This window comes from Seriola aureovittata, chromosome 23 (assembly GCF_021018895.1).
Source record: "Seriola aureovittata isolate HTS-2021-v1 ecotype China chromosome 23, ASM2101889v1, whole genome shotgun sequence".
Lineage (NCBI taxonomy): Eukaryota > Metazoa > Chordata > Actinopteri > Carangiformes > Carangidae > Seriola > Seriola aureovittata.
The window spans coordinates 10,786,637-10,813,030 of NC_079386.1; the positions used below are offsets into that span (position 1 = coordinate 10,786,637).

General features: G+C 40.4%; 4 protein-coding genes across 6 annotated transcripts; 3 read left to right on the forward strand and 1 right to left on the reverse strand.

Moving 5' to 3' along the window:
* The first annotated feature begins 1,980 nt into the window (after positions 1 to 1,980).
* Positions 1,981 to 4,957, forward strand: gabarapa (GABA(A) receptor-associated protein a). Its single transcript, XM_056369831.1, has 4 exons — positions 1,981 to 2,210; positions 3,512 to 3,590; positions 3,673 to 3,791; positions 3,945 to 4,957. The coding sequence occupies exons 1-4, from the start codon at positions 2,121 to 2,123 to the stop codon at positions 4,023 to 4,025; spliced, it is 369 nt and encodes a 122-aa protein (XP_056225806.1). The 5' UTR covers positions 1,981 to 2,120; the 3' UTR covers positions 4,026 to 4,957.
* An 841-nt stretch (positions 4,958 to 5,798) lies between these two features.
* Positions 5,799 to 10,268, forward strand: gps2 (G protein pathway suppressor 2). Its single transcript, XM_056369171.1, has 11 exons — positions 5,799 to 5,967; positions 6,391 to 6,508; positions 6,978 to 7,087; positions 7,236 to 7,348; positions 7,446 to 7,525; positions 7,643 to 7,722; positions 7,802 to 7,973; positions 8,146 to 8,229; positions 8,420 to 8,496; positions 8,757 to 8,852; positions 9,371 to 10,268. The coding sequence occupies exons 2-11, from the start codon at positions 6,415 to 6,417 to the stop codon at positions 9,461 to 9,463; spliced, it is 999 nt and encodes a 332-aa protein (XP_056225146.1). The 5' UTR covers positions 5,799 to 5,967; positions 6,391 to 6,414; the 3' UTR covers positions 9,464 to 10,268.
* A 2-nt stretch (positions 10,269 to 10,270) lies between these two features.
* Positions 10,271 to 18,289, reverse strand: LOC130164432 (eukaryotic translation initiation factor 5A-1). 2 transcript variants are annotated; one of them, XM_056369173.1, is made up of 6 exons: positions 17,903 to 18,289; positions 15,691 to 15,863; positions 15,102 to 15,206; positions 13,147 to 13,278; positions 12,243 to 12,315; positions 10,271 to 11,192 (listed from the first exon to the last, which is right to left on the reverse strand). In XM_056369173.1, the coding sequence occupies exons 2-5, from the start codon at positions 15,856 to 15,858 to the stop codon at positions 12,253 to 12,255; spliced, it is 468 nt and encodes a 155-aa protein (XP_056225148.1). In that variant the 5' UTR covers positions 15,859 to 15,863; positions 17,903 to 18,289; the 3' UTR covers positions 10,271 to 11,192; positions 12,243 to 12,252. The 2 variants fall into 2 exon arrangements, with proteins under 2 accessions (XP_056225148.1, XP_056225147.1); XM_056369172.1 differs by having other exon boundaries at positions 10,271 to 12,315.
* A 3,220-nt stretch (positions 18,290 to 21,509) lies between these two features.
* LOC130164479 (Y-box-binding protein 2-A-like) lies at positions 21,510 to 26,018 on the forward strand. Of its 2 annotated transcripts, none has more exons than XM_056369242.1 (10): positions 21,510 to 21,668; positions 22,674 to 22,737; positions 22,868 to 22,901; positions 22,976 to 23,065; positions 23,173 to 23,412; positions 23,774 to 23,862; positions 23,971 to 24,175; positions 24,688 to 24,819; positions 24,932 to 25,008; positions 25,397 to 26,018. In XM_056369242.1, exons 1-9 carry the CDS (start codon positions 21,590 to 21,592, stop codon positions 24,968 to 24,970), a joined length of 972 nt encoding a protein of 323 aa, XP_056225217.1. In that variant the 5' UTR covers positions 21,510 to 21,589; the 3' UTR covers positions 24,971 to 25,008; positions 25,397 to 26,018. The 2 variants fall into 2 exon arrangements, with proteins under 2 accessions (XP_056225217.1, XP_056225218.1); XM_056369243.1 differs by having other exon boundaries at positions 24,935 to 25,008.
* Positions 26,019 to 26,394: the final 376 nt, after the last annotated feature.

Here is a 26,394-nt window from a genome sequence, read left to right on the forward strand (position 1 = left end):
AAGACTTGAAGAGTAAAAATACCCCTCCTATCATCAATATATCAATCCAGGTTTGCACTGCTGGAGAAATGAGACAGGGCAGTTGAGTCTTTCTTCAGTTGTGTGCATGAGGTTGCAGTGTGGGGTAACAACAGTGCTGAATTAGATCTAACAGCTAGTTAGGTGTGAGACAGGGAGTTACATCTGTGGAGAATTTTGGAGATGCTAAAGGGGAAATAAAATCTGCGTTTTGAATGCCTTGCTGCAGATACTACTGGTCAATACACCCAGTAGTAGTTGCAGCAAGGCCAGCAAGGAGTTACTTGACATGGATTTGGAGATATGTGGAGATGACTATAAATTGGACTAGGATTTTCCCAGATTTTGGGATTGAGCTGTAGCTGCTGAATACAGCTTGTAGGACACTTTGTTGTTGAGGACAGTGTCAGTGGTTTGTGGAGGATGAGGTAGACATTACTTTTGTAGGAGAAATAATTTGACAGGAAGAAGGGCTCAGTCTAAAGCATGATGACCAGGTCACAGTTGACAGAGGAAGCAGGACATGGACACAGCAAAGGAAACTGGAGTCCATTTTTTATACTCAGTCATCAAATATTGACATCTAACATTCATGCCAAGTGACTCAGCACATTACATCCCGTGCTAAAGCAATCAGTCCCTGAAGAGAGATTAGTCCGTATGTTGACAACTTTACAGTGATCCAAAGAGTACAAGTTTATCAAATAAAGGATGGACTGGGTCCAGTATATTTAAAAAAACAAATACTGTTGCCGAAAATGACCAGTAAACATTCTAGTTTCTCTTTCAGGCGTGTGTGCTTTGTCAAAAAGGAGTGTCAACACAGGAGGGCCTTTTTAGATTGATCTCACTGATGTCACCTACACACGGAGGCCAATCATGAGACTGTGAAGCACATAGAGGAGAAGATGCAGCGTTGTCACACAACAAGTGGAGTGAGTCAGAGCTGTGGGTCACTTGCACAACAATACACAGGTTATCAACTTTTCTATGATTCTTATATGGAAAGCGCAACCAGTGACTGAATTTTTTTTAGTAAACATATACTATGTGTGAAATAAAATATTTATTTTATTTTCTAATCTCTGAACAGATAAGTACTTTTAAATTGAAATGAGATAACTGATTTGGTCAGTAGTGGCTCTCTAAATTCCCCAAACTAGTACAGTTGTTACTTTTAAAACCAGTGTTATTAGAAACCAGTGAGGAACTGTTTAAAAAGTCAGTACCCCTCTAGACAAGATGCTTGTTATGGGAGGGTTTTCTTGGATGCAATAGTATGATTTTTCTGCTAAGAAAGGGAATCCAATCAACAGTTTAGAACAGAATTGCTTTGATTTGAAATGAGGATTACCAAGAGAGGATTCCAGTTTAATGACACTTCAAGGCACCGGATTTTTATTCCTTTTTTATTTTGTACTTAAAGGGGGTGAAGAGGTCGAGGAACAATCATTAACCAAACGGAAGTTGCGAAAACTTCAAGCCAAATGAGTCATTATTACGCATTATCCTCGGGTCAATGAGTGAATACAGTAACTTGAACTGTCCCCCATTCTGCTAAAGACCTGCTGCATGTCTGGACTCAGACTGTAGCCAGTGCGCAATTGCAAAACCACGATTACGCCCGATATTGCATGTTTTTGAGTTTCCCCTCTCTCGCTGCTAAATGCTGGGCCTCGGTCATATGACAAGGACAGATGCCTCCTCACTGCCCTGCCCTACGTCTTTACGCGCAGTGGTTGATCAAAATAAAATAGTTCCACAGAAGAAAAAATACAACATAGGTTTAAAACCTGTTGAAAATTAGGAAATTCACATAGGGAATTTTACATTAATAAACACCGATTAACACTATACAAACAATGTTAATGTGGTCTATGACAGCGATAAATACACCCTGCGAACTAGACTCTCCTCTACGTCATGTTGTTATTGTATCCCTCCGCCACAGTCGCACTAGGAAAACAGCTGTGCTGAGCTAACGCTAGTTAGCATCGTTTGTTTTTGTCGTGTGTGTGTCAGCGATTTGGGCCGTTCCTTGCGCAAACCGCTATCGTACAACCCCGGAGTGACCGACTTGTTGTCTGTCATCTCTTTTAACGATGAAGTTCCAGTACAAAGAAGAGCACCCTTTTGAGAAAAGGCGGTCCGAAGGCGAGAAAATAAGGAAGAAGTATCCGGACAGGGTACCAGTAAGTAGCTAACGTTAGCTTGGTCGCGCTATCTGTGTTGTTAGCAAGTTGACGGCTAGCTAATCTCAAGCTTTTGTAGCACTGGTCTTATTTAGATAATTTTTCGTAAAACGTAATGTTCGTACTTAAAATGTAACTATACGTATGTAGTTCAGTTTTAGTTTTAACGTATTATTTTTCTTCGTAGTAGACGGCCACGTTAGTAGACGCTAGAGGTTACTCAAGAATTTCGGCCGCACCGAAGAGGCCAGCTAGTGAAAGCTTCGTGTAATCCTTCCGTATGTTTTAATTTCAGCGAACTACTACTAAATTGCAAACAAAGACCCCAGATAACAAAGTAAAATAACCCCTCTCTAGTTATAAAGTCTGTGATAGAAAGTGAAGGTGTGTACAGACTGATTCTGGTCTGATCGGGCGGGTGGGTGTAGTTTTAGGCTGTATGCTGAGACGATAACAGCAGTGCACCTTAAAATAGTTGGTGTCAACAAACAGGACACTTGTTTACGTCGCACTGGGTCTTGTAGATGGATTATTTACTCCATAACCTTTGGCCACTTGCCGTTAAAACTAACCTAACAAGACCGTCTGGGTCAAAACTGTCAGCAAATAAATGCTTTGTGCTTTCCGTAATGCAAGTACAATCGCAGCCTAGTTTCACTGCCTGTCATTTTACAGCTGTCATTAGTCATGGTTTGTGTAAAACGTAACGTACGGCTTTAACTAACGATCTGTTTCCATTATCGATTGATCTACCCAATTATTAATTAATTAATTTGATCAATGTAATTACGTGGAATAAAAAAATTTAAAAAATGTATGTTTTGTGTGACCGACAGTCCAAAACCCAAAGATATTCATCTAACTGTCATGGTGTAAGTAAACCAGGAAACGTTCACCTTTGAGAAGCAGGAACCATTCAATGTTTGCTTAAAAATTGTTTTAAAGTTATTGTATGTCCACTGACTAATTGTTCAAGCTGTACAATGACATGTTACTGCAAGATGTATGTGAAACTAAAAAATAGTTATATTATTCATAATGTAAATGTGTGTACTACATAAGTTTCATTCTGACTGACTTACTACAAAATACTGAGGAGTTTTTCAAAATATAGGTTACATCTGGGTTAAATATAATTCAGTGCTCGCTTGAGTGACCATTTCTCAGATACTCTTTCTAAGAAAGGTGAAACATACTACTAAAGTACTTCTGACAAATGCAGCCCTTGTTGAGAGGAAAATGCGCTACATTCATCTGCTGAGGACATGTTGTGCAATAGTTAATGTATTTTCCTATTTTAGGTAATCGTGGAGAAAGCCCCAAAAGCCAGAATAGGAGATCTGGACAAGAAGAAATACCTTGTCCCCTCCGACCTGACAGGTAAATACTGAAAATTTAACAAAAATATATTAATGTTATAGTCACATTTAAAATTTCCACAATCTTGCATCTTCTTTTTTAGTGGGCCAGTTTTACTTCCTCATCCGGAAAAGAATCCACTTGCGAGCTGAGGATGCTCTCTTCTTCTTTGTAAACAACGTCATTCCACCCACCTCAGCTACCATGGGACTGTTGTACCAGGCAAGAGTCTTACTCATTTTCTACCTCACTGTCAAGCTTTTAGACTGTGTCTTCATCTGCATGATGCATTCCTGTTTCCTACCTGCAGTAAAGTGAGCTTCCTACTACATTTTTAATATGACACCAACATCTTTTTTCTTCTCTCTTTCTCAGGAGCATCATGAAGAGGACTTTTTCCTCTACATTGCCTACAGTGATGAGAGTGTGTATGGGAACAGCCAAAGGGAAATCTGATCCCACTACCATCCCCCTCCAACCACTACCCACCTTTCTGAGACCTCCACCATTCATTCATTTGAATATTAAATCCAGCTCGGCAGCCTAGAGTTCCCAGAGTAAATATGTCAAATGCACTTTCACCACCCATTCATTACCCTTCTCCCATCCATTTATGTCTTTATTATTCTGCAGTCTGAATTGTATTTACCTCCACTTTTCTTTTCAGTAACAACTTGGGTTAAGTGGTCTTGTGGCCAGTTATTTTCTACTCTCATAATTGATCATATTTAACTGAAAACCTGAGAGAGATTAATAAAATAACATTAGGTATAGGCCGTAATTATAGTTACTCCAGGGTTAAGGGAAGAAAGGCTTAGTATGTGAGTTCAAATCAGCTCTTACTGGCAATGAAGATAGTTGTAGGTCTACTTCTGTTGACTTGCAGGAAGATAAAGTGTGTTTTGAGTTTAGGTTAGTGTAGTAAATTAATAGCATCCACCAGCTAAAGACAGATAATGTTGTCTCCGGCAGAGTAAAGGATAACTGTTTTGCAGCAGTTTTTCTCCTAGAAAAAACCTAAAGTGGCTAGGTTATTATTATGTATAACTCACCAGTCACTGAAGTCTGTGAATGACAGTTAAGTGTGCTGCCCTGCATCTGACCCCAGCAAGGAGTATAATAGAATTCAGACTTAACAATCATCTTCTGCTTTCAGTGGTAAGACTATTCTGTTGACTGCTACTATGATTATTGTTGTTATTATTGTTAATTTTAGATGGCTTAATTTCTAAAGGTATTGTAAAGCTGAGTGCAATTTTCTCTTTTTTTAAGTTTGTCTTCTTTTTTTTTTAAGAAAAAAAATTAAGATTTGAACTCTGTATACAGCTGCATTACTGGCTCTTTCTCTCCACTCATGACCATACATGATAAAATGTGATGAAAAGCTATCTGTGTTTCTTGTCTTTATTGAATATCTTGTAGCATTGAAAAATTCTTTTTTAGTTTTTCCTAGTGAGATACGCATTCTTAATGAAAAGTGGTAGTAATTGTAAACTGTCCATATATTCTCCATTTATTTCAGAAGTTAGCGACAAGTCAATTTTATCTACATCACCTAAAGCATTTGTCTTAGAGAGTGAGATTGTCTACAACATACAACCCCATGAAGTGGAGATTGGTTAAACCCTCCTAGCCTTTCTGACAGTATTTGCATGAATTTCCTTATCAGCTACCGTGGCTGCTTAAATGTGTGTCTTTCCAAGCTATGCAAGGCCACTTGTATTTTTTGTTTCTAGTGTGGGAGGCTCAGGATCTACTTTTTTTCTGTCAACTTATTTATAGTATTAAATAAACCATGTACAAACTTGGAAGAAAGCGAGCAACAATAAAGGTATAGAAATCAGGCCTAAGATAAAAAAAACTGTCAGATTGAATACTAACAAAATTTGAGGGAGAAGTGCAGTCTTATAAAAGTCATCTCTGATATGATTTTTAGATTTACCCCGTGATATCAATTTATAAGACCCAGCAAGTGAGTATCCAGGTGATTTTTATTTATTTTCAAAGATTGTATCAGGATATGAAAATGGTGGCACATCTTCAGCATAAGATCAACTTTCACGTGTTTTGTCTGCCAACGTCCCCGTAGTTACTATAGGCGTCGTATAAAAGGGGAATTTTGACATTTGTATTTGTTTATTTGGACAAGGGGTGACGTATCTGTCCAAATACGATATAAACTTCAATTCCCAGAATGCAATTCAGAGAAAAACACAGACGTCTTTGACACCGGAAGCGAAACCAAATCACCCGGGTTGAGAACCTCTTGGTCTGTTTATATTTTGTTGAGAAGTTTTGATTTTATGTTGTTTAACTGCCCCAGACACAGTCCAGTGGCCTCAAATTGAAAACCGCAAGACGGTTAGGTTCTTATTAAACGACTCACAAAGCGACAAAAGTAAGATTTTTGGTACTTTATCACTCCACCACGCCAAAGTAGCGTTAGAATAGATGCCATAAAATACGTAACGTTGGCGCTAAGCAGCTAGCTAACTTCAGTTAACGTTTGCTCTCGGGCATGTTTAAAAATAAATAAGTTGTTGCCGCTGATATTCATGTTAAAGCTTTGTACATCTTCATATTAAACGTATACAATTCTGATTGATGAATTATACTATAATATGCTGTCAGTTAATGGTAGCTGAAGCTAACAATGCTAACTTAGCAGTTAGCGGAACAGCAGCTAGGCCTGTGGCATGTTACACCTGTGTTATTCCTACTGGCTATACTACCAGCGAAATATAGACAATACCTTAAATGTAATTTATATATATCTTGTAACCTTACACAAGTTTTAAACTGAAATTTCGTCCTACACCAGCTGGCCCCTCCACTGCCTGTCACCATGCCCGCCCTGCTGGAGAGACCAAAGCTGTCCAATGCGATGGCCAGAGCCCTCCACAAACACATCATGAGGGAGAGGGAGCGCAAGAGACAAGGTGTGTGTGTGTGTTTTTTTTTAAAGACTGCTTTGCAGTGGACTAAGTTGACTGTTACACAAAGTCAGAGGTAGAGGTGAACAGGTTTTGTACTTTACTGAACTGTACTGGGACTGCAAATCATTTTTTCACTATTAAATAAAATGTTTAACTATATAAAATGTAAATAAGGACTCTGAACTCTGCCGCCCAACTGCAGAATATGCCTCAGCATCTATTCATTGCTCTCCAAAAGATGCAGCCATCTGTACTGACAGAAATACTATGATTGTTGTGTATTGTGTAATATGTCATGTTGTTATCTGTGTGTGTGCAGTCAAATCAAATCTTTCAGTATTTCACTGTAGTGTAATACAGTATTTAAAGGTGTAATATTTTTTCACATCGAGAATTATCTTAATAGCTTTTTTTAAATAAGGGACTTGAATAATTTTTTCCACCACTGAACAACACGAATATCATTGTTCAGAGGAGGAGGAGGTGGACAAAATGATGGAGCAGAAGATGAAGGAGGAGGAAGAGAGGAAGCGGACAAAAGAAATAGAGGAGAGGATGTCCTTGGAGGAAACCAAAGAACAGGTTGGAAAAAAGATGAAAATTATGTAGAAGTTTAATGTTTATTTGTGGTCTGTGCTTCCAATTCTACTCTCTACTCTACTTTACCCTGAGTTTAGACATTATATATGGTAACAATATATGGCAATCCCAACCCCAATCTAAACTTCAGGTAATGAAGATGGGTGAGAAACTTCAGGGACTCCAAGAAGAGAAACACCAGCTCTTCTTACAGCTCAAGAAAGTTCTTCATGAAGAGGAAAAGAGACGCAGAAAGGAGCAGAGGTATTGTAATTTATTTAAAATTCAGTCATTAATCCCAGGGTTTTACTGAGGTATTCCTAGTATTCAGCTTCATTTCTGTGACCCCTGTCTTCTTTAGTGATATCACAACACTGACATCGGCCAGCTACCAACCCAGTTTGCCCATGCACGCAGGGCAGCACCTCCTCAGCATTCAAGGTGAGATACACTTCAGGTTCTATGCATCACCAGATCTTATCTGGGGTTATATGGGAAATTATCATTGTCTTCCATCATTAAGATCAGTCAGCTGATCCTTCTCTTTGCCTCTCTCAGGCAGTCCAGTCAGCCACAGTCGACCTGGTGCGCTGCTTGGTGAACGGAGCAAACAGCTGTTCCCAGCTTCTGTGATTCCAGTAAGTAAAGGAGTGTTTTAGTAAAGAGAGAAATTTAGACACCAGTCATTCTTATCTCCTTGTCCTCCTCCTCTTTCAGACACGTCACTATCAGACGCCTGGCTTCAGCTCGGGCTCAGCAGAACACGGGCAGTTCAGTGGGGGTCAAGGGGTCCATGAGCCCTATGGGGTGGCACAGGCCCAGCATCCCTCCACCTACGCCCCTGGACCATCTGTACCTGTCAGTTTTGCAAGCAGCTCCCAGATCAGAGGTAGAGGACGTGTGTCTGTTTAAGTGTCACACATCATCTGTAATAGTATAAAACATGCAGTTACATGTTCACTTGTGCTTGCTGTGGTATATTTAGAGATCAAAAATTTGAACAACAGCAAAATGAGGTGTAGTGATTGTAGCGAGACTCATTTGCTCTTGTTCTCCCTCAGGTGCGTCTGCGTTTCAGGCCATGCAGTATCTCCCCCACCAGCAGCCCGGCTACCCCGTCCACAGTCACTTCACCTCTCAGCCTGGTCAGTACCCCGTGTTCCATGTGCTGTGTTGTTCTTTCTATGTATTTAATTCTCTTGTTACAAACCTCTCAGAGCTATTACTTGCAGTCTAAAATAAATCGCAGCGTATTTGTGAAGTAACCTACATGCAGGCTGTGCAGATGCTGCAGACACTTTAGAGGATAAATAGTTACTTGTGTGTCTCCTACAGGATACATCCCTGGAGCAGGAATACCCCTTCAGAAGCAGCTGGAACATGCCAACCAACAGTCAGGCTTTACTGACGCTGTAAGACCATTTCACATTCAGATGCTTTAATGAAGTCTTGCTGAAGGTCTATAAACATTACCAAAAAGAGTTTTACATATTGGAAAATTGTTATTTGCATTCCAAAATACAGTGATTGTGTGCACATCTCTATCTATATATATCCAAACATGTCACAGTCTAAATAATTGAGTTGCAGTTAGATTGAAGTACAACTTGTGCATGAAGTTGTATGTCCTTATCTGATTACAAATGTCTTTGTTCTGTATCTTGCCTCACAGGGTGCTTTGAGGCCTATGCATCCACCAGCCATGCATCCTTCTGCTCCCGGACTGCTGCCCACACCCTCAATGGCGGTCCAGATTCCCACTGCAAAGGTGAACTCCTAAAACACACTCAGCTGATGATGGCAAATTTTTCCACACTTCTGTCAGTGTTGCTCGCACCAGAATTTTGGAAATGAAATGTATTTTAAACGTTTATCACGCAGTCCTTTCAAAGTGCAACCAATTAGATTAGAGTGAACCGAAAATCTTAAAGATATTAAAAGCATCTCAGAATTATCCGCGAGATAATAATAAAAAGGTAGTGTGTTTTTGGCAGGATGTCCATGCCAGCAGTTTGTGTTGTGTACATAATGAAAGAAAGTCTTTGCCTGGTAAACTGAATTTTTACCTAGAAATCGTTTGCTATGTTTCAAGTTCAGAGAACTTGCTTTTCCAACCTTCATGTCTGCACCAATTCCCTTTTCACAATACACTGTCTATACTGCCACCATGTGTTTCTAATCATGAGGTGCACTGCATTTACTGAAAAAAAACCCCTGCAAAAATGCTTCTCAAGGCTTCTGCCTCAATTGTCTTGTCGTCATGTTGCTCCATGTTTCCATCTCCAGGCCCCGTTCCAGAGCTCTCCCCAGGGTGCTCCTCGCCACAGCTTCCTCCCCCACAGCCAGAGCGGGCAGAGGTTCTACCACCATGGCAAGTAACTCAGTCACGTTCACCTTCACTGTCGCCAAGGTTTCCCAGCTTCCCTGTAGACTCTGGAGAACCTGTTTGATGAGTAATGGATCGGCCTCGTCAACAGATGTCATTGGGTCGGATTATGCCTTATGATTTGATGGGGGTTTTTTTTGTTTTTTTTCTCCTGTACAGTATTTGGTTTTTAAGTTGTGTTTTGATTTTGTTCATGAGTGATCTGCAGTCCTCATGTTTCTGTGCTTCTGTTGACATCCAGTTTTTTTGTATAACTTCAAATGATGTTAAGTTGTAAAATAGCTTAATATTTTACTTATACTGTAAAGCCATTCTGGAGGTGCTTTAGTGCACTAAAATGTTAATATCTTGTATAAAGCCAGACTGCATGAACCAGAGCTTATTCTTTGTATACTAACATCTCATCATGACAACATCAGTGGAGGGTTGAGTGTCACTGCAAAGACTTTGCTCACTAAAAATAGCAAAAACCAGAATAGAGGAAAAAAAAATTCAGCAACACTTGAACTGTGGTTGAATTTAGAGTTTGTGGATTAAATCAACCTGTTTCTGCTAAGGTCACAAAAACACTGATGAACACTACTGTAACAGAAACACATTGGTTTAACCGAAACTCTATTTCAGTGTGTTGCTCATTTCTGGTTGATCACATTAGACCCATTAGGGTTGGTTACCAAAAATTAAATCAAGATGGAGGATTATCAGTGTTCTGCGTTGTCCTCTCAAGCATAAATCAGGTTTAAATCGGTTCTGTTTTCAAACTTTTATGTTGCAAAATAAAACGATAAGCAAACGCCACATCCAACAGTTTGTGTCATCTTTATTTTTTTGGCCATGGAGACATTCTGCACAGTTTGGACTTGCTGTTATGAACACAAAGTAAGGATACCAAACTGCCACAACTTGTCTGCCTCTTGAATCATTGCTCAAAGTTTGACAGCACGCCAAATAATACTCTAGTCATTTCTCCAAACAGCTCTGTGTGAAGGCCCGGTCTGAGCTCTCTGCAAAAGGGGTTTTTTAAGAAGCGAATGAAGTTAGATTGAGGTTTGGCTGTAGGACTTCAAACAAATGAGAATTTGTGTTGTCGGAGCAGGGTTTTGTTTCTCTTTGACGCTTCACACCTTGAGACAAAAAGAAACTGAACCTGGCTGTGCCATGTTGGTAACCTTTGTTTAACAGACAAGTTTGAGGTGATGAAATAAACAGCAAAAGGACAGGCTTGTTCAGATCAACTGCCAAAAGAAAAGTGCCACACAGAAAAGACAGAACCTAGTCGCCTATTCAGTCCTGTACGGCACACACTCTGAACAAGCCTCAACAGAACAACGCAGATCTAGAGTTGAAGCCCTTGATAAAACAGGGGAACATATAAAAAAACAAAACAGACATTATCACCACTTTTCTTTCCCCTGATGGTAGGTAGCTACTGAATATTTGTAGACCTACTCAGTTATGAGTGAGAGACCTTCCTCTCGCCTTTTTACATCTGTATGCCTGGCCTTAAATGTGGTTTCATTACGTGTGAATGTACATATAGATTTTTTTCCAATTATTTATTAAAATTCATCTCTAATTAAACCCAAAAGGAAGGTCAGAAAACAGAGTGAGGGAGAGAGAGTATGAAAAACGAAGACAAAAAGAAAGAAAAAAGAGGGAGAATAGCATTGACGAGGCAATATCCCCTCCTTTTCCCCAGGTCCAGTGCATCTCGTTTTGCCCCTGAAACAGAATTACAAGGGGGGAGGAATGAGAAGAAAAAGAGGAAAGAAAAGTCAGAAACCAGAGAGGGAAGATACTTGAGAAAAACGAGAGAAACATATTTTAATGAGACAGTGAGTGTTTTAACTGTCCTCCACAGAGGACACATTGCACAAACAACAGCTTTTAAGCATATTTTTTGTGGACACTTTATTCTACAGCCTGCAGGTTGCAGGTGAGAAAGTGCAGGAAAGAAAGTGCATAAAACAGTTTGACCCAACAGTTACAACAACGCTACAAGCCGTTTCTTAGAGGGAAATACAGGAAGCAACTGGCTATATCAGGCTGTAAAATGAAGTGCAACCCACAGGAAAAAAAAAAAAAATACAACATAGCTCAAAAATACATTATGAACTTTAAGCTTTTGTTTATATTCGATAGTGCTACGTAAAAATGATACACATGCTCGTAATAGTGTTAACATGAAAGAAGACCGTTAAGGGGCAGGCAAATCCGGAGTACACACTGCTCAGTAACCGTCATTTCATACAAGCCTCAAATTTTCATGGAATTAGTTACATTTCCTCAATTATAAATCTTTAAATTTCCGCTGACCACTAATGTCCAGTTCGAACAAATATATACACGTAAAACATAATTATGCAATGCAGGATTATGGGAAAACATGGATATTTCCAGTATAGTCGATACACTTAATTGTAAGATTTTAAGGTGGCATGTCCTCTTTCTTCTATAATACCGAAGGTAAAATCTAAACATCACGACTCGGCAGCAGCCTTGGATCTTGCTGACTGGAGTTGCCTCCCCCTTGCTCCACTGATGAACAATAAACTATACATGACATCACACGCACTTGCACTGGCATGGCACATGCTGGTGGCTTGTGGTGTAACATCCAAACACACACACACACACACACACACATACAAACATTATTTTACATCGCACGCACACACACACTCTCCTCTTCAGGCAGGCTTGGGTCAGGCTGTAGTTGGGGGAGGGTGAGAGGACAGCTGCGTGTCGAAGCAGCTGTAGCTCTGTATTTACCTGCAGTGGCTTATTTACCGAAGGCTTTGATGCCAATTGCAGCTTCTTCATCCATTGCATTTAAAACGGTGATCTGAAAGAGAGAGGAGTCGGGACAGAGCTGCTTTGTTAATGTGTGTGACGTTTGGTGAAGATGTTTTCCTCACACTTCTTTACACAGTTGATCACATCAGAGACAATTTCATAGCCCACAGATTGATTCCTCTTTTTGTCAGTAAATTTGATTTATAGTAATCATTTCATTTTCTACAGCATTAAAGGGACTATTTGTAAGTTTTCTCTGCTGCTGGACATGGTTTCTTGCCGGGTGTTGGTGGTGGTGATTGTCGCTTGACAAGAGCTTCACCAATCTTTGTCTTTATAATACAAGATGGTTATAATATGCCTTCTGAGCAGCGGGTAGCTGGTTAGCTAACTGCATAAAAGGGACAAGAGCTAACATTGGTGTTGCTTTGCACCGCTGGAGACAGCTGTTGGTGAGTAAAGGAATGAAGTTTGACACTGAACACTTTAGTTATGATGAATGCTATTCTGATTGACCTGACACCAAACTGTCTCTTTGTAAACCTAAAACAATGGTTGACTTGCAGGACAGACTTTTCTAGAAGGGTGAACGATTTTTTCTTTTTTTTTGTGGCGTTTAATGTGACTGCTTCTTACCTGTTACCTGTAGCAGGCAGCACGCTTGTTTTCATGTATTAAGAGTCCAAATATCAATATTAGTCCTGGATTTTGAAATCACTTCAGCTTCAACATCCCAGATCAGAGTAAATATCAGTCTGCTGAAGTGCAAGCGTGACGATTCTTAATGTTACAAGATACCCTGTCGCTCTATGCACCAGTGCAACATAGAACAAAGAGCACAGAGCAGAGAAGAGCATCAAGGTGAGGTGACAGTACTGACCAGGATCTCCTCTCCGGCATCGTGCTTGCTCTCTATCTCTTTTCCCAGGTCTCCCTCAGGAATCTTGAGGTCCTCTCTCACCTCCCCGCTGTCCTGGAGCAGGGACAGGTAGCCATCTTGGATCCCAATGAGCTGTACAGAACACAGGGACAGGAGCATGAGAGAGAGGAAAAGTCGAGAGGAGTCACACACCGACAATACCATTACCCAGACTACTGAAGTTAGTGTTGCTTGTTCCCCCTGTGCTGTGACTGTGTGGACTCGTAGGGGATACACTTTCTAATCTGAATGACTGCGGACATGAACTTCCTGTCATCAGGTTATGGAAGCACTGGGACTATGTGGTTTCACTTCTACTGGAAATCCTGCACCATTTGCTTTTCAGTTTGGCGAGCTGTGACAACTCCACTACACACAACATGTTCCAATCGGTTTGATCAGTTGCCTCCGCCTGAGTTGAATATCAGGTTCTCCGCACAAACAGAGTGTAATGAAGATGATGCAGGCCTGCACTGACATTTCCAAAATCATCAAGTATCATTTTCAATGAAGCACATGATGAATTTGAGATAAGATGAAATGACAATATGAGCTTTGGTAGTTAAACTGTCATTACAGTTACAATATGTAACTTTTAATGTCTAAACGCTGAACAGCGTCGGTGAAGCACAGATTTTTAACGAGACCTCTGCGGAAAATTCAGCTCCTGAGTGACTGACACTGAAGGAATCCAAACCGGGGGAAGCTGACGGCAATGGTGGTGATGTCAACAACTCCCATGACCCCACGCTACTTCACAATGTCACCCAACACTGTCCTTGTTATTGTTTTGATTGAGAGAGCAGTAGCGGCAGAAGTTACATACTGTGCATTTAACTGACTTTTTGACAACCTGGGCTTCAGTGGAAACGATCTGTAAGTAAACACAACGCTGACATATTATCACCTTTTAACTTGATTTGCACCTGAGAAATGTTACGTCAGATATCCACTTTCCACCTCTCCCCTCAACAGCTGAAGGAAATATCTGGGTCTTTAGCTGCTAAATGCTCCGCTGTGTTCACCAGCTAGCCGCTAACTCTGTCTGTCAGATGTTTGGTGCAGGGCAGGTGGTGTGCAGTGCACTTCTGAGCGCTCTGAAAAACAGCTGCATACTAGATCTGAAAACAACACTGATGACAGCTGTGAGACCGAACCATATGAGTAAAGCCAGAGACCGTAAAACCAAAACAATGAGCTGAAAGACACTAACCGGCAACACAACACGGAGGAGAACTGCGGCGATGGGGGAGAATTCTCTGTCACTTTGTCACTATGAGCGACTCCTTCCACATACGAGAGGTATTTCATTTAGACGTGGTCATTTGTGGTCAATTAAAACAGTAGCATTTCCAAAAGATGACCAGCATTTTTCCCTGCACCAGTGTTAGTACCAGTTGCCAGCTGCTTCTGTTTCGCTCTTTGTGTGTTTACGCCCGCAAAGCTCTTCTCACCAAAGAAACTCTTTGTCATCTAATAACCATGGGGCTTTTCTCAAATAAGCATCCAACTGCCAGTTGTCCCCCAGCAGCCACGTAGAGTTATCTCTTGCTCTTATTAAAGACCAGATCTTATTTGTGAATATTACAGTGATAAAGGCGTCACTATAATTTCCCATTTATGACAAATAACGCATTCCTCATAATCGACTCAAAGCTTCAGACTTGCAAAGAGGAGGGAGTCCCACTTTTCCGTCACACGAACGCTCACATAGCACAACAAACGTGTGTGGCTCCAGACCAAGCTTTGAAAATTGTAATGTTACATAATCTGACTTTATGCTGGAATGATCTGAATGTGTAATAGTATGGAGAAAACTTATGTAACACTGTATTTTAACTATATACCAGGTAACAAGTCAGTGTAACACCAGTCCAGACCTCTAAAAGATCTCGTCTGTCCTCACGCTGTCTCACCTGGTAATCCATTCTCTTGATGTTGGGGACGTCCATGTTGTGGGTGGAGGGACAAATATCTTCATACTTCTTACCAGAGAAGATGTCGATACCAACCAAGTGCACCTGCACGAGCAAAAGAAAAATATTGAGAGGATGAAGCAAATCCCAAAACAAATTTTACACTTTAGAGAAAAAATAACATCTTTGTAATTTGCTATCAACCATTTTTCCAAGTGTATCATCGTGTACAAATCTATATTACATTTTTTTCAAATAGTGAATATCTTTTTAAAGGGGAAAACTGTAACCCATCAGGGACAAATTAATGCTATTGCACAGACTGAGAGTGGCCATTAATGTGCATTAATATTAATGAGTGTTTATTGCAGAGATAAGTGGATAGATAGTAATCCCTCACAGGTTGATAGGTAGGTCTTTATTTTATGATAAACCATGATATAAAAAACTTTTTTTTTTTTAACATTTCAGTTATTTGTCTGAGTCTGGCCATAAAGCGCTGAAAAAAAACTGTCCATTAACTTCATTAGTTTCAAAAAGTTTTTCAACTACAGTTTGAACTGTCTCAGCACTCCAGTAATTTACTGACCTTAGCGTGGCCGTGCTTGCCAGTCTTGGAGGTGGACATCTCAACGATCTTGCAGGGTCGACCTTTCAGCACAACAAAGCCATTTTTGCGCAGGGCCGAGCACTGCATTGGGTAGGTGGCGGATGCCCCGGCATCACCTGTCTGGAAGTCCAGCTCTGCATCTGCCATACCTGCTGTGGAGGCCAAGACACAGGGTGCAGATATTAATATATGTTTGTAACTGATTCGGGGAAATGGCACGGTTTTGGAGATGTATTGATTTAGTATAATGATAGAAGACCAATTTCTCAGTTTCTCTATGATACCAACAATACTTTTTCAATACCTTGGATAATATCTGTATTTTTTTCTACAAAACCCCTTTTTTATTGAACAAAATAACCAACTTTGTGAAATGTTTAAGTGGTCGTCACACCATAATACAGTATAAAACTTGCAAAATTGTGACTATGATTAAAGAATAAGAAAATGAGCCTGCAAATCTGACCAGGCGTTCATACCAGCTTTAGATACTGGACAGTTTTTGATACTTGCTCTGCCATTGTATCCACATTAATGTCTTTTTAGATGACATCTTATTAAACCACAGTTTTACATTAAATATTAACTAAATAGCCACACATTAAATATTGTCAAACACATTGTAATGTTTAATTTTTATCATTATCTTCTTACTCTATGAGTGGTGTTTACCAGGGCTGATATAACTTTATACTTTCAGGTCTATTGTGGTAACACACACTGGATGTGTAATAGGATTTATAGATCACAGAGTAAGTGGTATTTATGCAAGTTAGTCCATGATGAAGCAGCCAGTGCTGCCTGGTGAATATCTGTCACGTATGTAAGGAGGAGAATATGGAAATGTGAGAGTTGGCTGCTTATGTGAATCAAACGTAAGCACTTTGATTCAATGCTGCTCAGCACCGGGCAGAGGAAAAACACTGACCAGACAGGGCTAAATAAAGCAACAGAAACATGGCACCTGTTATCCCAACAATAGTCCAACTGTAAAAGATAAACATAACAACAAATATAGCTGGAGTTGAATGTGTAGCTGTGGTTTTAACTATCAGTGTTTGTGCCAAACTATGCCTCACTTAACCACCAAACTTTTGTCACGGGGAGGCAGCTCAGCTACCTGCCACGAGTACAATGTAACTGACAGTTGAGTTTAGCAACTAACTCACAATATCCAAAGACAAACACTGGATATAAAGGAATAGCAAAGTTATGGGCTTCACTGCTCAGTTGGGCGGATGGTCACCGGGTAAAACGTCAAACCAGGGGCCGCTAATCCACACTGAAGTCCCATAAATAAAATTTCAAACCAGGCGTGACTCCTCTCTCCACCTCTCACGCTGTTAATTGGACGAGAAACGTTAAATGTGGGAGCCAAATGTTACAGTTTAGGTGACACCCCGAGGGCAGTGTGTTGAACAGTATGTCCGCAGTGGTGAAAAGAAGGGGCAGACTGCGGCCTAGTGCGTACACTACGTGCCACGGCCCGTCGTCGGTAACGTGTACGGTCGGTGTCCCCGCATCCATGCGCACTGACTGCGCTCAGGCCGAGGCCCTGCTGATAAAGATATTCAAGTTCACAACCCAGAATGACAACCTCTGAGGCACGGAAACCCTCCATCATGTCATCATGGACCTCCGTGTGAACGACCCTGGCTATTTTAATCCTGCGCTGGCCGATAACACGCCCACACATGATTGATATAACTATGGAAATTGACTTGAATTTTGGCCCGCTGGTGTACAGTAATGACTAAGCTAATACTCGTGATGGCTACGACCTGCACCAGCGCATTGAGGAAACAATATCAGTTAGTTTAATCATGTGTTTTGTGTGTTGAGGTTAGAGCCGATGGCATGTATGTGAAAGCAATGCAAGTCGTGCTAAACGTCACATGCAGCCAGGTCTTGCAGGATTTGCAAACTTAATATAACGACACAGGCGAACGAGTCGGCGGGTATTTTTTTTTCTATTTTAGCCACCAAGTGAGAATGAAGCTCCGGTTAGGATGTGGAAGTTAGCTAGAGCTGCCAGTGGTCCTCTAGCAAAACACACCGCTGTTGTTACTTCATGGGGGCGTTTAAAGGGGATATATCATAATACAGCTTCAGACAGACATGTGCATAGGATAACTCGTCTGCTCAGGCGCAAACACGCCCCGTCTATTGGATGTTTTGATAAGGAACTTACCCTAGTGATAATAGCTCTCTTGTCTTGTGTTACTTATCAGCCTTTCTCCCTTTAATTCCACCTCCTCCTCTGTGTCCGTGCTAATGGGGTTTCTGGCCGGGGTCTGTTTCCTCCTCTGTGGCTCGTTTGTGATGTCGCGCTCCCTTTTTCTTTTTTGTAATAGCTATCAGCTATATCTTTATTCCTCTTTCATCCCGGGCGTTTCCACTCTGCTCTCTTCTCCCCCCGGTTTGTTGTAATCCAGACTGCAGTTTACCTCGTCCAGAGGTACACTACCGTTAAAGTCAGCCGCCGGGCCGAAAAGAATCAGAGCCCTGGACCCCGCTGTGTTTGTACTGTCTGTTGCCTGCACTCCACCTTCTCGGTCTCTCCCTCATCCAGCTCCTCACCACTGTCACAACATTAAAACAATCTAAACATTGCACTTCCGTTGGATCTGTCACAATAAAATCCCATCCTTAATTGAAGACGTTACTACAATGTTACTTTAGAGACACGACAGACCTCCCCGAACTTCTAGTTTATTTTAGGCCTTTATTATCATTATTATTATTTTTATTAAAAGGATAGTTTGGCAAAATGAATGAATAAATCAAGGTCAACTTACCATATTTTCATGGGCTTTCAACTGCATCTAATGGTTTTCATCGGAGTACTGAGTTTTTGCAGTTGTCATGGAGATAGCTGTTGCCATCACGTGATGTAGTTTGCAAAGTCAATTAGTAACATTCTTGAGTGTTGATGTTCAACTATATTCCAAAATGTATAATTGTATAATACTACTAATAGACTACTGCATGTATTCTAGTGTGTAGATGTTACATTCTATTCCAGAATGTATAATACAATGTAACTACACTGCAATGTGTTCTAGAATGTAGAAACGAAAATAAAAGAATCAATACCAATATAAGAGGTTTTTTTTTTAATGTAGGCCTGTATATATGGATTAAAAGTTTTTTTAAACTTAATCACACAGTATATATATATATATACACAGTTCTTGCCATTGATCTCTTATATTAAAGCAATCTGACACATACGTGTACCTTTTCTACTTATCACAAACTGAAAGACAGTTAAAGTATATTTTGCCTGTTACCCAGGTGTACTTATAAGTGAGTAAAGGATTTGAGTGCTTAAGAAACCTAACTGTTTATGCATAAGGTCTTTAATTCAGGAGCTATATTGCCATTTTAATTTAGATACACCCTTTTAGGCATTTGCATTCAAAAGTGGACGTGGATTGAAAGACTTTTTGAAAGAAACAATACATATAGGAAACATTACTACAGGATAGAATGGGTGTTTTGTCATTATTCTTTCAAAAATATAAACATCTGTTCCATTAATTGTCATTATAACACTAAAATGTAAAAAAATAGGCAGTTTCTTTTTTTTCCATAACTGATATCAAATTACACACTTTTACACTGAAAGTGAAGTTGCAATTTTTCCGGTCACCGTGTGGCTAACTTGAAAGATCTTGATGTTTCTTTCATCCAAATGCCAATGAAACAAACCTCGCAAATTGGTACGTTCTGCGCATGCGTAGCTGTTTCATTCTTGAGTAGCATGGACCACTGACTTATTTACGAACTGTTCATAAACGTTATGGCACGTGTGTGTTGATCTACTCAGGAATCTTTACAGATATTTTCACAGGTTTCTTATATAGCCTCCAACTGTGGGAACAGTAAAAGACTTAAATTGCACATAGGCTATTCCTCACCATGACCACTAGGCTACTATAAACGAAAAAGAAAATTACATTTTCAAATTATTAAAAGCTTTAACATGTTCATGTTATTTATATTAGTTTGAAGAATAAAGAAGTGTTCAAATTAGTTTTGCTGTCATAAGTCACACATGGCACAGTTTTAGTGCGCCATGTGTGGTAAATACAGACTCCAGTGCTTTGCTTGCATATCATAGTAGAACATTTCTCATCCAGGTGCTGAAAGTATAAGGCAAGGATCAGAGTATGGACAGGACTTTCCATTCACTAAACAAAAGTTTGATGAACAAGATCCAAGTATCTCTTCTTATGATTTACTGTTTGAAAACCTTCTTAATCCACAGTGTTGGTGCTGTCATCCTGTCAGTGTGCTCCTCTGCTAGATGTAATTCCCTGTGTTGCTGATCATTTCTACCTTCCAATTAGTCTTTTTTTTCTGTCCAGAGACCTATGGCTTCCGTGCTCAGCAAATGGTTTCATTGAATTTGGCAGATCTGAGAGCGGCAAGGTTAAATTTAGTGCTGTGAAACTGGAGTCCTATGACCTATGTGCTGAGGGCTGCAGTTAAAGCCATAGTTAACCCCAAAATGAAAATTCAGTCATCGCTTTCTTAATCCTATGTCACCTTAAACCTTCATGTAAGGCCTTCAAACCCACAGTGTGCTTGTCTCCAGAACATTATAACAGCCTTCAAAAGCTGAAGGAGCTATTTATTCGCAGGACAAAATAATCATAAAATGTCCCCAGACAGCAATCACATTCAATATGGAAGTTAATTTTAGGATGAACTATTTCTTCACTGCATAGCAGCAGAAAACCAGAGGCAGGGGTGAGGAAATTAGTTCCTGATCAATACTGTCTGTAATTACTCAGCAAAGCAACAGAGCACTGTTATATAAACTGATTACCTTGTAAATTACATTCAGTCTGTTTCTCACCACTATAAGTTAGCCCATCACATATTATCGTAAAATAAAATGTGGTCACATTCCCTGACTGATTTTTGTCAAAAATTAAAGTCCTACTCATAATTACTATGGATCCAGTCACCATGTGTTTTCCTTTACTGGTTGAAAACAGTATTGGTCTCATGAACCTGTTCAAAAGGTTGAGGCGAAATTACATAGATCAGTTACTTCTCTGTGATGGTCTAAACCCACTGATTTAGCTAAAAGAATTAGTTATAGTATGTCAGTGGCAAAATGCTTACACCTTTGCTTGGGGTAGAAGAAACTATTTTGTTGACAGTTTTGTACTAATTTAGCCCCCAATTTATACGAATAAACTGAGTCAAATATGTAATTGAGGGAACAAAAATCTAGAGTCCCCATTAACTTGAATATTATGAAATGCTTTGACAACTAGATAACAAAAATTCATTCACACTTCACCAGCAGAGGTATGTATCAAATTATTCAAGACTATATGCTGTCATATGATTATTATGATGGGTATGCTTAAATATGTATGTTTATTATAGCATTTGCTAATTGGGATCCTCATAGTAATAAACATTAACGAACTTTAAATCTAGGATTGATTTGTTTGACAGGTTTACAGTGAAGTTACTCATCCATTTGAGCCAAAGCCAAATCATAGCATCATATTTCATCATATCATAAACAGTAATCCTATAACACAGCATATTCACACTAATAAAATGGTCCATAAACTAAGAGCAATATAAAGAAAACACCTCCCGTTATAAAATCAGGCTCCTCTCATTCTTACCTGTTCTCCACCTGTCAATTTTTCCCTCCCAATTTCTGACCGCGCCCAGCCAATCACACTCCAGCTCGGGGTCTCGTGAAACCAATGAGGGCGCGACTTCTGTACGACAACCCGAGGGGATGTCGGGATAAAAACTTAGCCGTGCTCGGTAGAAAAGTTTCGGGAAGAGCAGGAGGGAGGGGACAGAGGAGTAAAAGTGTAATAATCCGACAGCGAGCATGACCGACGCCGAGGCGCAGAGCGCTCCACCATCGGCACCGGTGGAAGACAAGCCACAGCCGGAGAGGAAAGTCATAGGTGGGTACAGAAGGTGCTCCTGGTTCAAACTTGAGTGTTTATCCGTCAGGGAAAGTTTTAAACCACTAACTTTAGTCTGAATTCATGTGCGTTTTATCATATGAGTGAGATGAACAGATTATGCTGTCGCCGCAACAAGTTTTATATAAAAATGAGCTGTTTTATGTGTGAAACTGTTGATTATCTATTGTGTCAACAACGGCAAGGTACTGTTAAGATATGTCGACAAATAACTGTCAATCGCTCCTTCTTTTGACACCATGTTGTGTTTCGTTTCTGGAGGAACACGTGTCCTCAGTTTTACACATGGGTTTTGTGTGGCGCAGCTATATCTATCAGTGAGGTAAAATCTGTGCTGTGAACATCAACATGGAAGCAATTAATCTGGCCAACTGAAAAATTAAATTGTTTGATTTGTCTCTCATAAATGCGTCACTAGGACATGACTACTTTTCTTTACGTGTTTTCGTGCGTTGACGTTAAATTCTTTCAGTTAATGACTGTTTCTTCTGTAAGTGAGAAGAGGAAGAAGAAAGTCATAGTCCATTGTGCTGTAGCTGTCTGTTAACAGTGTGAACACTTGACCTAAATTTCCTCTTTATCAGCTGTCGCGCGCTCCAAGTTGCACACGCGCGCCCCCTCACAGGTGCAAATCATTATAGTGAGACGCAAACGTGCCAATTAAATGCCTTTTTAGATGGTTTTCAAAGAGAACCGCTTGACTCAACGATGCAGCCGTGTTGTTTTTCGGTGACTTGTTTTTGTGACCCCTTTCTTACGAGGTGAGAAACCGTGTATCTTTGATAGCAGCCCTCCCTCGTGACCTAGTGCAGACCTGGTTTCAAAGTTTTTACTGTTAATGATTGACGCACATTGCTCTCATTTCTTGTTAGCGAGGCTGCCATTGATACAAGTACGATAACGGTATAGTCTGTGACTGGCTGTATAGCAATATGTGAAATGTTATAGGGTATCTATTTAATCATGTGCTACCTGCTGTTGCAGCCACCTTGGTCCAAGGCACAGTGAAATGGTTCAATGTGCGGAATGGATACGGCTTCATAAACAGGTACTGCCTCCTTTCAGTTACTTTAGGTTATGGACATATTTACATTACTTAAGTTTACTATAAGTCTAATTAAATATTTTAATTTAGGCCCCATGTGTCAAGCTTATTAATAATGATTTATTTCTCTTAGGAATGATACTAAAGAAGATGTATTTGTTCATCAGGTAAGATGAGAATTGTGTGTATTTATGCTATATAAATGTATGCCATCCTTTTGATGCTTACTGTATCTCTGCAGACTGCTATCAAGAAGAACAACCCTAGGAAATTCCTCCGCAGTGTGGGAGACGGAGAGGTTGTAGAATTTGATGTGATTGAAGCAGCCAAGGTAAGAATCGTGGAATCCATGTGATAATATGGTGTTAACGCAACAAATTCAAATATCTGCTGATGTTAAAATTCTCCATATTTTCCCTGTCATTGGTGTTCCCTCAGGGCTCAGAAGCAGCCAATGTGACCGGCCCAGGTGGTGTTCCAGTCAAAGGGAGCCGCTATGCACCCAACAAACGCCGCTTCCGTCGGCGGTTCTTCCCCCGCAGCCCTCGGCCTGGTGACCAGAGCAAACCAGCAGATGGCCAAGCCACTGTTGAGGGTGAGGGATCAGGGGAAAGTGATGGAACGAGACCTCAGCAGCGCCGTCGTAGGCCCCAGAGACCACGGCAGGATGCACAAGATGTAAGCAGAGGGATGTGTACAACGGAAACAACAACCTGTAGAGCTTGCTGAAGGACATGGCTGTGGGGTGGATACTTTTTTATTTTTTTTATTTTATTTTTTTTTAATTCTTTATCAACCTTGAAAAGAAGTGTATGGGACAGTGGGGACAGGATATGAATATAACCTTTGGTAAAAATGAGTATAAATCAAGTTTTCTAATAAAGAAAGTAGAATCAGCAGAATACAATTAATGAACAACTGTGGAAAGATCGTTTAAATGTTGCAATAATTACTTTAAAGGGAGGGATACAGCTGAAATCCACTGAGGAATTGTTATGTGGCAGACCAGTCTGAGCTTTTGTTACTTGATCTCTGTCAGGGTGAGTCTGGAGAGCAAAAGAATGAAGTAGCAGAGGGTGACCAAACGCAGCGACCGCAACGGCGTAGATTCTGGCGTCCGTACCGCAGGTGACTTGACATCACTTCCTAAACTTCTATAGGTTTTAAGTCATTTCCACTTCTGGATTCCAGGAATTCAGAACCGATTGAATATTGTCTCTGTCCTGGGATTCGCAGACCGTTCCGGCCTCGCCCACATTTTGATCAGGGTGCAGATGGCGAGCAGGCAGCTGCTCCAGAGGAGAGCCAGGAGCAGGGTGAGATGAAGCAGACGGAGGCCTCTGAGGGCCCACAGACCAATGGAGAAGCAGCTGAGGGCCAGAAACAACGGCGCCAGACTAGACGCCGCAGGCAAAGGAACTCAGAGTCATCTGCCTCAAAAGTGAGTATGATTGTTAATGGATGGTAAACTGCATCCAGTGCTCTGTGATTGACACTTGAGCTATTTGGACCCAAAAGAATCCAAATGACAAAAATTCATGGAATAAATGAGAACTTGCCATTAGAAATAATGTTGTTGTTGTTGTTTGGAGACAAAGTTTCCCTGCATTCAGCCTTGAAACAGAATGTGATGTCAAGGAATATTGACCAGTGGTGTTTGTGGATGAAAGCAGTTTAGCGACATGTATTTAAGTTTTAGTATGGCCCAAAATGGTCAGAGTCATTGACAGTATATGGTACATACCATAAATATTGTAGTGTCACTGTCACTGGCTGTGGAACACTTATTGCATGTTTTCCCTTTTTCTATCAATGTGTCCTGTCTCAGTACGGTCAAATACCAAAGGCAAATCTACTTTGTTCCTACACCAAATCCTAAAATACATGAAAAATGATCTCAAAACTGTTACTGTTGCATGCTTGAGACAATCTTTCTGCTTGCACACATTGCAGAATGATACAGAGAAGTCTGCATCAGAGCCTGGTACCCCCCCTCAGAATTCAAAACCAGCTGACTTGAAATCTGCATCAAAATCACCAAAGGTTTCCCCTAAAGCCTCTGCAAAAACACCCAAATCACCTGAGGTAAGGTGTTAAACCTCTCAGACTTTTCCCTCTTTTTGTATTCTATTATAGTATTTGTATTACCATTTGTGTGTTGTGATGACACAAATATCTTAACTGTCTGTCCCCACAGCAGGCAGCTGCCACAACAGTCCCAGCCCCAACAGAGTGACGTCAATGAGAGGACAGTCACGTGACCCTTGGCAAGAGGTGGGACCAACTTTAATGTGGTGCAACCCTGGGTCAGGCGGGGTGGGAGACATGAGGGTGTAGGGTTGCACTTCTTGTGCTACACGTCCCACATTGGCTATCTTTTACAGAGAGCAGGATGACGGACATTAACGGGCTGTTGAGTCAAGATAATGGATTTAAAGTGGAAAGGACTTTATGTCAAGTCTCTAAAGACTGCGTACATTTGGACTGAATCTTAATGCAGGGAATGTTTTTGCTCAAACTCTGGAAACCTGGATTTAGATTAATATAATCCTTGTTTGAGAGTAAGACGTGTCTTTTTGTGTCTGTCTTTCTTTCAATCCCTGTGTCTCCCTTGTGTTTTTTTATTTTTTTTTATTTTCATTTTTTGTTTTGTTTCTCATAGGTCCTAGGGTTGGAGGACTGGACCTATTTCAGAACACATGCACTGCTCCCCTCCCTGCACTCCCCCATCCTCCAACCCACCTCATCTCGCTGTCATCCCCTCAGGCCCCTTCCCCCCTCATCTTGTGTTGTCCTGTCTAGACGCTGTGTGGAGAGGGATGGAATAGGGAAGAAATGGGATATAGGTGGGTGGTGGGTGCATGTTTAGAAATTAAAAATACATCTTGAAAAAGAAAAATGGGAAAGAATGGACAATCTGCTTGGTAGCCCAGTTATTCCAACCCCACTTTAAAAACTATTTTCCTTTAATTGACCAGATGGGGCACATCAAGTAGTTTAGAGGAACCAGCCTTGATTTTTATTTTAACTTCTTAATTTGGTTGAAGAGGGGAAAACCAAGCAGGTGTGAGGTTGGAGGTGCATTATGGGAGTCAGTTTAGTTCTGTGACCCTCAATCGATTCTTAAAACATACTACTCCCTTCATCCTCCTCAGTTGAGGATAGATTGAAAAGAAACTTTATTTCTCTTGTTTTACTTATTTGTGCATGCTATTCTTTGGAGGGGATTATGTGCAATGTCAATACTTAAAATGTTAATGAATAAACCATGTTTGCAAATCTCAGGATTTAGTCCTTATTTCTTGTCTAGGTTGCAGATACAGAAACTGCTTTGCAGTTTTTGCCTTTGCATGTTTTTAACAAAATTCGATTACTTAAAGAATATTATTGGTCACTCATTAATGGAAGTGTTTTCAGTAACATTATTTACAGTACTTGCATCCTTTAGTCACAACATGACCACAGCATCAATATTCTCTCTGTACAAATTACAGGTCCTCTCTGAACAATCTCATTACAAATTTTCTTCAGAAGGTAGTGATACACACCATTAAAAGAAGACGGCAAACAGCACACATGACAGATGCAGGAAAAATACAAACATGATGCTTGTGTGATACAAAATGAATCTACAAGATCTCTTTACAGAACCTTTTAAAT